Source organism: Fukomys damarensis, unplaced genomic scaffold, assembly GCF_012274545.1.
Source record: "Fukomys damarensis isolate Sample0158 unplaced genomic scaffold, DMR_v1.0_HiC HiC_scaffold_1, whole genome shotgun sequence".
NCBI lineage: Eukaryota > Metazoa > Chordata > Mammalia > Rodentia > Bathyergidae > Fukomys > Fukomys damarensis.
Genome location: NW_022900913.1, coordinates 37,307,175 through 37,318,896, shown reverse-complemented (window position 1 = coordinate 37,318,896; position 11,722 = coordinate 37,307,175). Strand labels below are relative to the sequence as shown.

Genomic DNA, 11,722 nt, shown 5'->3' with positions numbered 1-11,722 from the left:
AAAGAATCCTCCTGGGATGGGGAGAGGGCAGTGCGAGGGAGGGAGGAGAAGGAAGAGTGGAGCCCAACCTTCACTCTGCGAGCGTTAGTGGAAGAGCGCAGAGCAGCCCAAGTTTGGAGCCTGCCCTTTATGTACCCCTGGGTTCTGGCTGTCGCACGCGAACTCCTGCTAAAAGTGACGGGAGGGGGTGTCTGTCCCCGAGCGCACACCCACTTAACTCCGATCGCCCCTGAGGCCTGCAAAGCGCAACATCCCCCCCCCCACACCATTCCGTAAAAGGCAGTTCCCAAACACGTTTGCCGCAGGTCTCCCCTCTAATCAAACAGCCCTTCCAACGTTTCTGGAATTAGAATTGGGAAAGAAGGAATAATTAGGAGTGGGAGGGGCTGCAAGAAAAAGCCTACAAAGCCAGGTCTGGGAAAAGCTGAAAACTTCCCCCTCACAGCCATTCCATCTGAGCAAATAAAACAGCATTTCTCAATCCTTCGGACCGACAGAGCCGCTAGTAAATTATGGTCATCCCTCACTGGCTGGACGGAAGGTCTCTTGCAGCAAGAGCTTGTATCTGAAATACGGGTCAGGAGACTTTGGTATAAAGCACTTATCCTAAGGAAAGAAAATAGTGACTCCCATTCAAAAGTCATTTTAAGGAGGACTGTCTTCCTTTGGGGAGGATGGAAGGATGATGGTGGACTGGTCAGGACAGAGACCGAAGGGGTGGAGGGCAGAACGGAGGAGAGCAGCTCCTTTTCACAATGCCAGTAACATTATCACACCTGAGAGCTAAGGGCTTCTTCCAACCGACTTTGATCCAACTACTGCATTGAAATCAAAACTTGCAAACTCCACCTGTACTACTTGCAATACAATATCGCACTACTGTATTATGCCTTTACCCAATTTACATGCAGTTCTTAATTTCTGACATTTTAAAGTCTTGCTAATAAACATATAAAAGAGGGACCCTGAATCATTGCATTGATTTATTTATCTATGCCAAACGTTTATTAGTGAAATAGTCCTGAAGATATAATTCTACATATGGCGCTTTGATATTTCACATAATATTTAAGAAAAAAGACAAAACACATAGAATTAGACATATAATTCAAAGACCACGGTACAACCTTTATCTTATTTTTTTACTTCAGCAAACAAAAAATAATGTCAAATGACATGAAAAGTGGCAAGTCTTCTGACAATAAATAATAAATTACTTTATAATTTTTGCAATGCAAGAGCAAACAAAAAATTTCCTTTTTTTTTCCTCTTTATTTCCAGAGAAAGAGAAAACAGTCATTTTAACCAATAACTATACACATCTTTGGGGGAAGAGTTCTTGGACAGACACGAGTCAAACACAATCCCGACGCTTGTGGCAAAATAGAGGTAACCTTGTTGCAATGCTTTATAAGTTGGTTTTTAAATCTCAATTCAAAAACCTTTAAAGTCGCTTCAGACTTCTTAATAGAGGATGGATCTCAAAAAAAGGACAGAAGGGTGGCAGGGTGGCAAAAGTAAAAAGGAAACCAGCTACAGGGCATGCTAAGAGACCCAGGATTTCAATTAACCCCTAGTTAAAGTCAACGAAAAACATCGCAAACCAACGCAGCTCCACCTTCCTGAAAGGACTCTTTCGCCCCCGGGAGGGAGGCCAGTCTCTCTTCCTGCTCTTTGCTGGAGCTCCTGTTTGGCAAGGCAATGACCACATAGAAACAGCACCATTCAGATTAGGATGGACTAGAAAATTCTCTATTTCTGCTTTTCTCTAGATGTGCAGTGAAACGAAAATGCTTTTTTTTTTTTTTTGAGATCCTTGAATATAAATCCTCTACGTTTTAAAAACGTCTATTTTTTTTTCAGTACTCCTAAGGTCATTGAATAGCGTATGTTGGGTTTGGGGTTTTGTTTGTTTGTTTGTTTGTTTGTTTAATTCTAGTAAAATCCCATGATTGTCTTCACAGTGTTGCTACCATATCACTTTGTCATTAAAACAGACTTCGTGCATTTCATGGAGCATTCGTTTCTTGACTCAGTTTTCATTGACTGGGTTGTTAAATACTTTTGTTTCAGAGTTCAACAATATAATTTCCCACTTTCTCCAACAGGGAAAAAAATACATCTGAATGAATGTTCCTCATGCCTCAATAGGACTGGCTACCATGCTGTTGGGTGTGTCTGGGAGTTGAGAGGACATCGATGCTACTTCACTGCCAGTAGAATTAGAGCCTGGTCCTCCTTCCGAAAAATTGACCTGCATGGAAGGTTGAGAAGGAAATAAAGGGGGCTGTGAAAATATTCATAAAAATATAAGCTCATCAAATTGTGATGTATGTACAAGTGTTTGTGTCAAGACACCCACATACATAACAGGCTCACAGAAAGCCTATGAAGAGAAAAGTTGAAAAGACATCCTCTCGCTTTCCTATATCTTCTTAAAGATCTGTTTTAGTCAAACTGAATTTTCAACATTATGTTGCATTAAATGATTCAAGAACAAATGCCACTGTAAAACGGCATCATAACTCTACCATGCAAGCTCAAAATAAAATTATCCTGCTGGCTTCATGTTGCCCTGGGAGCAGGCAAGTTCCCAGTCTCTAAGTATCAAAACTTCTCTTCTGGAGTTAGAAAGTTCATAACACACACACACACACACACACACACACACACACACACACACACACACACACACACATATTCAGAGGAGGCTCCCTTGATCAAGGATTAATTCCTTAGAGGGCTCACTCACAGTATGGGCTTTCTTCCTTGTTGTTTCTGCTGCCCAGTGGTTGGTCTGTCTTCCTCTCCCCACTCACCACCCCACAAAATCATGCCTTCCTTTTGAAGAGGAGATCCATATAACATCATCCCAGTATAAATATCTGGCTTTTTCACTTGACTCAAAAAGAATTGTGCTGCTGCTATAAACCTCCTTCCACAACGACATCCCCCACTCCTACCTCATCTTCCACTCACTGAACTGCTCTCATCTGAAATAAAGTTTCAGAAGTGCAAACCCTTGCTGTCTCGAACCTTCTCCTACCTTCCTTCTACCATCTAGGTTTTTGTTCAAGTAACTCATCAGATCACTGACTTTAAAATAAATTTTTTCCTAGCTCCAGAGTTCCCCGTCCTTTCTACCCACTTTCCCAAATGTGCCTATTCTTTAGACTGGCCCACTTACAGACACAAACCTGGGGCCCAGGCCTTTTAACCACTTGTCTCTGGCCAATTACCTAACTGTTGACACAGAGGAAGCAAATGCCCTCTGGGTAGATGTGAAGGTAAAAAGCTATCCTCAGTCAAGGCTTCAGTTTTATTGCTAAAGGAAGGATAGAGCTTCAAGTTTTATAAAACAGGATTTTATAGGACTGATAACACTTTAAGAAAAAAATCATAAGTACAAATATACCATACTATAAAGGACATATGTTTAGTATCTTTCTTTATCTTGACCTTTAAAGCTTTTTGGGGGTTAAAAAAGGTGAACTAATTCTCTTTTCTGGATGTATAAAACATTAATGCCCAATAGGTTCTCACAGATTTCATGAAAACTGTCGCTAATTTGTAGGACTATATTTGTTTTGCTGTACATGCTAACATATATGTGACTACATGATATTTGAACTTATATGCTTAAAAATATCGGTGTCCTACATTTTAATATATTTATAAGAAGGGATATAGTAACAAAAGTATCAATCAGCTATTTGAATAATTTACCTCTCTACTGATATATTTAAAAACTGCACCTACAGTTCCTGCTGTTCTTTGATAACAACATTGAATTATTATATTGCATATGCATTACAATTACTTCAATTTTGGCCCTGAAGTATCCCATTCTCTAGATGCTGAAGAGAGAGTAAATTTGGTGAATGCCAATCTAAGTACCAAGGTTTCTCTAAGGTCCCTACAAACTCCTAAAGCTGAAGATGTATCCTGCATATCATGCATACCACCTAGTTAAGTATTTTGAAGTAAATCTCAGAAACTGTGCTCAGTTGGTAGAAAATTCAATGTATAATCAAATTACAGAGTCTCATAAAAAGACTCACAAAAAGTTTATTTCCCTTGCATTTGCCTCCTTTCTCTTTTCTGCCATACTTCCTCAACCCAAGGGACAGGGAGCACCCTCGCCCAGAATCTTTCAGTGTAACGGGTAAACCAGAATCCCCTTTCTGTGGGAAATTCAGCCTTCTCAGTCTAGGAGCTGACACTTACCAGTTGCTGAAAAGCAGGCTGATCTATGTCACTCTGTAAAGCGAAGTCACTCAGTACTTTCCAAGGTGGTTGGTAACTTTGCACCTCTACTGGGTTAGCCTGTAAGCCACCGTCGTGTCTCTCTGGACTGGCAGCCACCATGGGAGTTCCTGTCATTCCCTGGATGTTCTGTGAATAGCACCCCCATTCCAACATGTTAATGAGCAAACTACCTCTCTCCATTGTCTGCCCAGGCTAAGCAAACAAACCCCTTATTATCTTATCTGTACAGTGGTCTTGTATTGACTCAGTTAATCTGCTGCACCTATGGATATTAGCTAGAGTTCAGTTTTGTTTTTCTACTTCTGTGGGCTGGACCACTAGGGCAACTTAAACTTTATTAAAGCAAATTCTGCTGGCTTTCTTCTTTCCCCTTTCTTTCATAGCTCACTCCCAATTCCTCCCATCTACTTTCACAGGTTTTGGCCTCCCAGATATAGAAAGTGGAGGCAGGCTGGGCCTCCCTTCAGCCTCTGGAAACCGTGGTTTTCTGGGCAGTTTCAGTTAACTGCACATTTTCTCCAAGCAGTCTTTCTCTGCAGAGCCAGGCCCCACTCTCAAGCTTTTGGGTCTGGCTGCTATTATGCTATTATACACTAACCAACTTAGAAAGCACCCTGGCCCAGTCTTGGCAGGCCTGCCAAGTTTAATGACAGCGGATTTTATAGCATTTAAAAATAGGGCCGAAGCAGTAAAATGAAAAAAAATAAAATAAAAAGGGAAAGAAAAAAACTGTAGTTTAACTTAACCAGGAGGCCTGGAAAGGGGTACTGCCTGGCAAAACAGTGCCAGGAGCCTGACACCTCTGGAGAGGCCTGTGCTGTACTGGGAGCAGAGGGTGCCCTGTGGGCATGGGTTACGGTGGAGGAACTCTCCAGTCTCAAGACAGGATTCATCAAGTGGTAGGGAGGGCCTAGGCCTGCGGGATGACTGCCCACAGAGCCCCTGGTTATAGACAGGAACTCAAGGCATTGAGCCTCCCTCCATTTCTGTAATGTGGAACTGATGACCTCAATTTTATCAAAGTCCTCGCCCGGACTCAATGCCACCCACCCTCGTGGGTGCATGAGGTCACCCATGCTATGCCTGCCAGCCTGGGATGAGGGCCACCTGGGATCCCACCTCACTAGAAGCCTTCTAACCTGCCAGCCCTGGTGCTGGGTGAATGCCTCCTCCTCCTTCTTGTCAGGGCTTGGGTGGGTGTGGGATGGAGTTGGGGGAGGGTTTCCTCATCTGGCTCCTGCTGGACGCACCCACCAGTCTTCTCCTTTCTCCACCCCCTTGTCCCCCCATTTGGCCACTCACGGTTTTGTCATTCGGCTGCTGCTGCTGCAGTTGCTTCATCATGATGCTCCGCTTCTTGTCCTTGCACCGCTTGTTTTGAAACCAGACTCGAATCACGCGGGGGCTGAGTCCCGTCATCTCCACCAGTTGCTCCTTCATAAGCGCATCTGGCCGGGGGTTGGCAGCATAGCAGGTCCGCAAGGTGTGTAGCTGCTTCTCATTCAGCACAGTCCGCACGCGGGTGGTCTTCTCCGGCTGTTTGTGGACATGGGGCCGCAGGGCTGGCTGCCGGGCGGATATAGGCTCAGCTGTGGGACAAGGGGAGCTGTGAGCTCAGGGCCAGGGCATTCACTTGCCCACCCAGCCAGCAGCGGAGGGGATGAGGAGGGATAAAGTAGAATAAAATCTCATTCCTTAGTCTGTGGAGATCAGTGCTGAGTAAACCCAGTGGGAACACAGCCCCTGCCCCTGCTCTGGCCAGCCCAGGGTCAGCCACAGGAAGCACATCTCACGTGGGTCCAGCACTACATCAGGGGCACTGTTTTCCTCCTTCCTGCCTTTTTCCATACCCAGTCTGGGCCCAGATTATACAGAATAGCCCACCTCCAGGGCTGGTACTTCCTCTTGGGTGAATGCCAGCAGAGAACTAGGGAAGGAAACAGAACACTTCATGACAGCCCCAGACGCTACACCAGCAAGGCTGAGGATCCTGCCAGAAAGCCTTGAACCTCGGTCTAAGAGGCCAGTCATGTTAAGGGGCTAAAGAAATGCTGTTATTTTGGTCATCTCTCCAGTCCCTGGTCCTTTTCAGCACTAAATCAATGTGGGATGTTCCTGAGACGGCTGACCCCCAAGCAAAGGAAAACTGAAAGTCTGCTGAGCTGCCTGGGCTCAAGATAAACGACTGCTGGGAAATGTTGTCCCTCACCTCCCTCCCAAAATTTCGGCCTCCTCTGTGTTTCCCACCCTTGAGTTTGTCCCACAAAAGCTAGTCCACAAATCCCCAGGATAGACTTCTCAGAGCTGCCAGAAAAAGGAGGTGTGTGTGTGTGTGTGTGTGTGTAGCCGTGGAGCTGTTTCCTCAGCCCCAATATTTAGTGAGAACTGATACTGTACATAGGATTAGGGGTTACAGAACTACCCACAACCAGAGGCAGGTATGGAAACACTGTCTTGCACTAGTCTTGGTCCTGGCCAACCTTACTCTGCTCCCACCACTTTCCTTCCTGGGGAAGCCATCCTCTGATCTGGACGGTAGAAATCCTGCACCTTCTACAACCCCCTGCAGTCAGGCCAACACCTACTGGGTCAATTTAAAGCCTGCAGCAAGAGGCTTGAAGATGAAATTCTCACCAAATCGCAGAGAATGAACGGTTTAAAGAGGCAGGCTCCCTTTAAAAGGTAATTACTGCAGATTAGCTTGTTGACAGTTTTAAATTACACCTCTGTGCAATGACCTGCAGTTATTAAGACTGTATCTTTTCAGGGTCCCTTCTCTTACTAAAAGATAAAAATGAAAATTTTAAAATGTTTTGGGAGTGGGAAGTAAAAAAAACAAAATTGGGAGGCTAAATGACGTAAGGCACTTAAGCTTCCTTCATTGAGTTAAGGAGGAAGCTATAGGGACCTAGGGCTCCACCCCTTTAAGCCCGCAGCAGCTAAGAAAATACCTGGCAGGGAGCTGCAGCCCATTTTCAGTGAGCCCTGGCTTGGAGGCCAAGGTAAACTGACAGCGCTGTTTGGGCCTGTGTATACACGTGTGCGCAAGGGGTTCCTGTGCACCCCTATTTAGACGCGCTGGCTGTAGGTGTGCCTGGGGAATCAAGGCAGACAGCTTGCACAGTGAGCCCTGCTGTATGAGAACGGAGCACGGTGCAAAACGGCAGACACAATTCTGGGCTTAGTGGCTGCAGGCTTCGCGTCGCAGCCGCCCTGGGACTAACAGGTTTGCCCAGCCTCCGGGCCTTCGGGAGCACCCACACAAACTTGGCCCCAGCCTGACTCCCCCAGCTTGCCTCCCTCAGGGCGTGGAATACCTGCCATTTGCAGCGGCCTCGCCGGATGCAGGGGACTGAGAGGGTCACCAGCGCCTAGACTGGCTCTCTCCACCACATCGTGGTCCGCGCGGCAGAAGAGCCCGTCCTCCCGCAGCGCGAACTCGTCCCCGGGGATGAGCTGGCGGCTGCAGGCCACGCAGCGGAAACACTCGATGTGGTACACCTTGGAGCGGGCGCGCATCACGAAGTCGTTCTTGCTGAAGCCGATACTGCACTTGGCACATTTGATACCGTACAACCTGCGCGGGGGAGGGGGGCACCGGAGTGGGAACAGAAGCACAGTAAGGGGTCACTTGAGGCAGGCACTGTCTTGGCCCAAGACAGCCAGCGATCCAGACTGAAGGCCCAGAGATGCCTTGAAAAATCACTATTATCTCTCTGAAGGCGAGGAGAGAAATGAAACCTCTTTCTTGCTTTTTGTATCCTTCTCCTCCACCCCCTCTCCATTTCCTTTAGTCCCTTTTGCTTTCCAAAGAACCTCTGTGTCTCAGTATCTCTTAAATCTAGAACATCCGGCCCAAACTAAGGAAGATTTATTGATGGATTCAAAACCTGGGCCGTAACACCAGCAGAGCCGTCCTTGCAGATTTTAGCAGGAAGGAATGCAGGGGGGACTCCAGTAGCCAGTGGCCCCACACTTTCACTTCCTTACCCCTCAATTCCTGCTAGAAATACCTATGATGCAACAACAAAAAGGCTGATGAGAAATAGGACTCTCTCCCCTCTCCATTTGTGAACTCCCACAAATCCATACACTAAATAACAAAATGAAACCTCCAGATCTCCTCCTGCACAGCAAGTACAGTCTAGTTTCCATCCAACCACAGATTTTCCGCAGGCAACAATGTAAATGCAAAGTTTCTTCTTCATTCTTCCTTTTATTGCTATTCCTACAGTCTGCTCTTATTCTCTCAAATCTTTTCCAAGTTTCTGAAGTATCTGCCTCTATTTCAGTTTGCTTGAGAACCATGACAAACTTGAAAAATGAAAAATTTCACTTCTAAGGTCTCTTTGCTGGCCTTTCCTTATCAAGGGACAATACTTATTGGTTTCATCTAAGCTGCAAAGCTTGGCCCCCCTGTCTTTCAGTAAAACACAAACTGGCCCATTCCTAAAAAAACGGAACAGGAGAGAGAGGAAAAGATCCACAAAGTGGGAATGGGGTTGGGGAATGCTGTCCTATAAGATATTCAAAAATGCAAAGGATCACTCCATTCTGCATTTACAACCCCAAGATTTAAGGGCACATCTGCATGTTCATGTACACACACACACACACACACACACACACACACACACTTAAGAGAGAGGAGAAAAGGTAAGACTGCGCTTTTCTATAGAAGTGTGTATTAAGCACATGCAGGTCTAAGTGAAATTGAATGAAACAATATTTCCATAAGAGTAAAGATACTCTTGTAGGTGCCAAGTGTGTTCTCTCTCTCCAGAATCTTGAAACTACATATCGACCAAACAATGAAAATGGCTCATTTGTCAGAGGTTAAGAGGTAGATTTAAAAGTTTTTCTTCCCTCCATGTACCCAGTGTAAGAGCTTCCATTTTATGGGATTAGGATTTTACTTTGCCAGTGACCAAACAACTTAGAAAATTCCTCCCTCCTCCTCAACCCCTCACCCCGTACTAACTTCCTTCCTACTTCCCCCACAGAATCAGAAACAATTCCTCCTGCAATGTTCAATTAATCTATCAAGATAATATTCTCTACTTCATAATTATTTTTTTAAATGTTCAGTATATGTGACTGACGAAAACGGTGACTGCATATTAAATCTTTACTAAACTTTAATGAAAGTTCTCAAGTTCCAAAAACCGTCTGACCTACAAGAGCTAATTATTTGTTAATAGTCACTGGGGAATTTTTCTGAAAATATTTTTGCTATCACTTGACATAATAGCAAAGGCGATATCTCTTCTGTTTGTTACTGAAAGCAATAAAAAAATCTTTATAAATTCTACTGGCTTCCTAAGCCTGAAAATGAGGTTTCTGATATATACACAGGTCAGCAAAAATTTAAGATTAGCAAAGCCTGAGGCAGAGCAAATTGAAAAAGCAACAATAAAACCAAACTCAGAAAGTTGCTATGTGGTTTTAGTCTTGTCAGAATGGGCAATTCACTCATTTTATCAGTTCCTAGATTTTAATGTGAGAAAGGAAGCTGTTAAATTATCTAAATATACCAATTGTTCTTGGACAGATGATGGGCAATTTGATCTGCTCTGTCTAATTCATCAGCTCAGATAAGATAAGAAAGAAAAGACAGTCAGATGTCACCAAAGGGTTAATATTTAAAAAGATTAAATTTCAGGGTCTTTTTGCAAGGAATATTTCGGTTGTTTTTGAAAATTTCCAGATGAGGTCCTTACTCTAAAAGAGGTAATGATTCTGTTTGCTTTTGTAAGATACATCTTTAAATGTGCTTCAAACTTTTATTTGGTCTATTTCACTGATGCCTCCAAAAAATTTTAAACTAATAAAACAATTGAAATGAACAAATAACACACTCCATTGTACAGTGAAAATCGACCATATTTTAAAGTTTAGCAACACAAACTTATCCATTTAAAAAAAAATATTTTGTTGGTTTTGGAGAGGAAGAGTGAAAGAAAATAATTTGGGCACTACAAATTCCAAAAATAATTTAACAAGCCTTAATACTACACAATTTATGAAAAAAACCTGCACAGTGGATTTGTTTTATTTTTTCTTAAAAAGCTACATGAACAGCATAGTTTAATTTTTTAAACGCACTTAAAAGGAAACTTTTGCATGCCAGATCCCACTAAAGCAAACTTCCCCAAAGACAAAGCCACACCAAATAATGAATGGAGACAAGGAAATCTCACAAATTAAGGCATAAGTATAAATGGCATACCTGATATAATCTCTTTTACAGTAGGTTTTCCCATCCCTAACAAAGCACGTACAGCTCTCGTCCAAATACTGATTGCACTCCGCACATTTCAAACACGCCGCATGCCATTCCAAATCCGGAGAAACCCTCAGAATATACTGATCATGAATTTGATTGCCGCAACCAACACATAGGGAAATCAGACGTTTTTCTGAAATGAAAATAAATACATGATTGACTAACCGTTTACTTCCTACAGAGATAAACACACTTTTAGTGTCGTTCTCTTATAGGGCGTACTCAGGGAGTTTTTTATTCCCCCTTTCATTTTTTTTTTTAAAGAGTATTGCACTTTGGGATGGTAATTGAAGTGTGCCATCAAAACCTTGACTCATTTTAAAAAGGAGGTGGAATATATGTAAAATGCAGATTTGAATAGTCTACATTTGTAAGCCTAGCACGCAATCAACCCCGCTCATTTTGTATTTCCCCCCCTCCTCCCTCTTTGCTATAATCATTGGGAAAGATTATGGATAAGTCAAGTCAAAGAAAAGGTTTTGACTAGAAGCGTTAAGTGAACGCAGGGATGTCTATATTTTCTATGAAGCACGCTCTTAAATAGCACCTAGGACTGGATATTGTTAGCAAGAGCCACATCAATATAGTTGTCAGTCGTTCTCTTTTGCAAGTCTAATGCTAATTCATATCTCCTGGTATTGTATGTTCACGCAGACCTTTGCAACATAATAACCTTCTCAGAGAGCTCGGGATTCCCGAGGAGGAAATCGCCTCTTAGCACCAGAAGACTAGGGTTTTCGAGGGCGCACTGGCGAATTCAAACACAAGGTATGATCAGTTTCCCCAAGATCAGAACCGACAGCAAGCAAGCAGCCGTGGCGGCCACGAGAAAAAGCCACCTTTTCTCTCTCTCCAGGCAGTGACTCCAAGTCCGAAGAGCCCTTGGCACCCGTGCCTGCGAGAGACCCCCGCACCAGAACAGCACACCGAGCCCCACAAGGTAAAAGAGCCTCTTACTTTTTGGTGGATCTCCCATGTCTCCCATATCTGTAAGAGGGAGTAATGTCCACAGTGAAATGGTGGTTGGACAGTTGGTGAACAGCCCACAGAGAGGATGCTGGAGCTGTGGCTAAGTGGGAAACAGTGGCCCTTGGGGCTGCCAAGGCTGAGAGAGCCGCTGCCGGGCTACGCCGCGCCCTCGCGGATCCGGAGTCCACTCTAAGCCGG

The 11,722-nt window shown here is 44.1% G+C and overlaps 1 protein-coding gene across 1 annotated transcript; it reads right to left on the bottom strand.

Moving 5' to 3' along the window:
- Nucleotides 1–1,131: 1,131 nt before the first annotated feature.
- Nucleotides 1,132–11,716, bottom strand: Isl1 (ISL LIM homeobox 1). The gene is made up of 6 exons (XM_010644014.2): nt 11,513–11,716; nt 10,499–10,688; nt 7,587–7,846; nt 5,572–5,858; nt 4,228–4,395; nt 1,132–2,254 (listed from the first exon to the last, which is right to left on the bottom strand). Exons 1-6 carry the CDS (start codon nt 11,538–11,540, stop codon nt 2,138–2,140), a joined length of 1,050 nt encoding a protein of 349 aa, XP_010642316.1. The 5' UTR covers nt 11,541–11,716; the 3' UTR covers nt 1,132–2,137.
- Between the last annotated feature and the right edge of the window lie 6 nt (nt 11,717–11,722).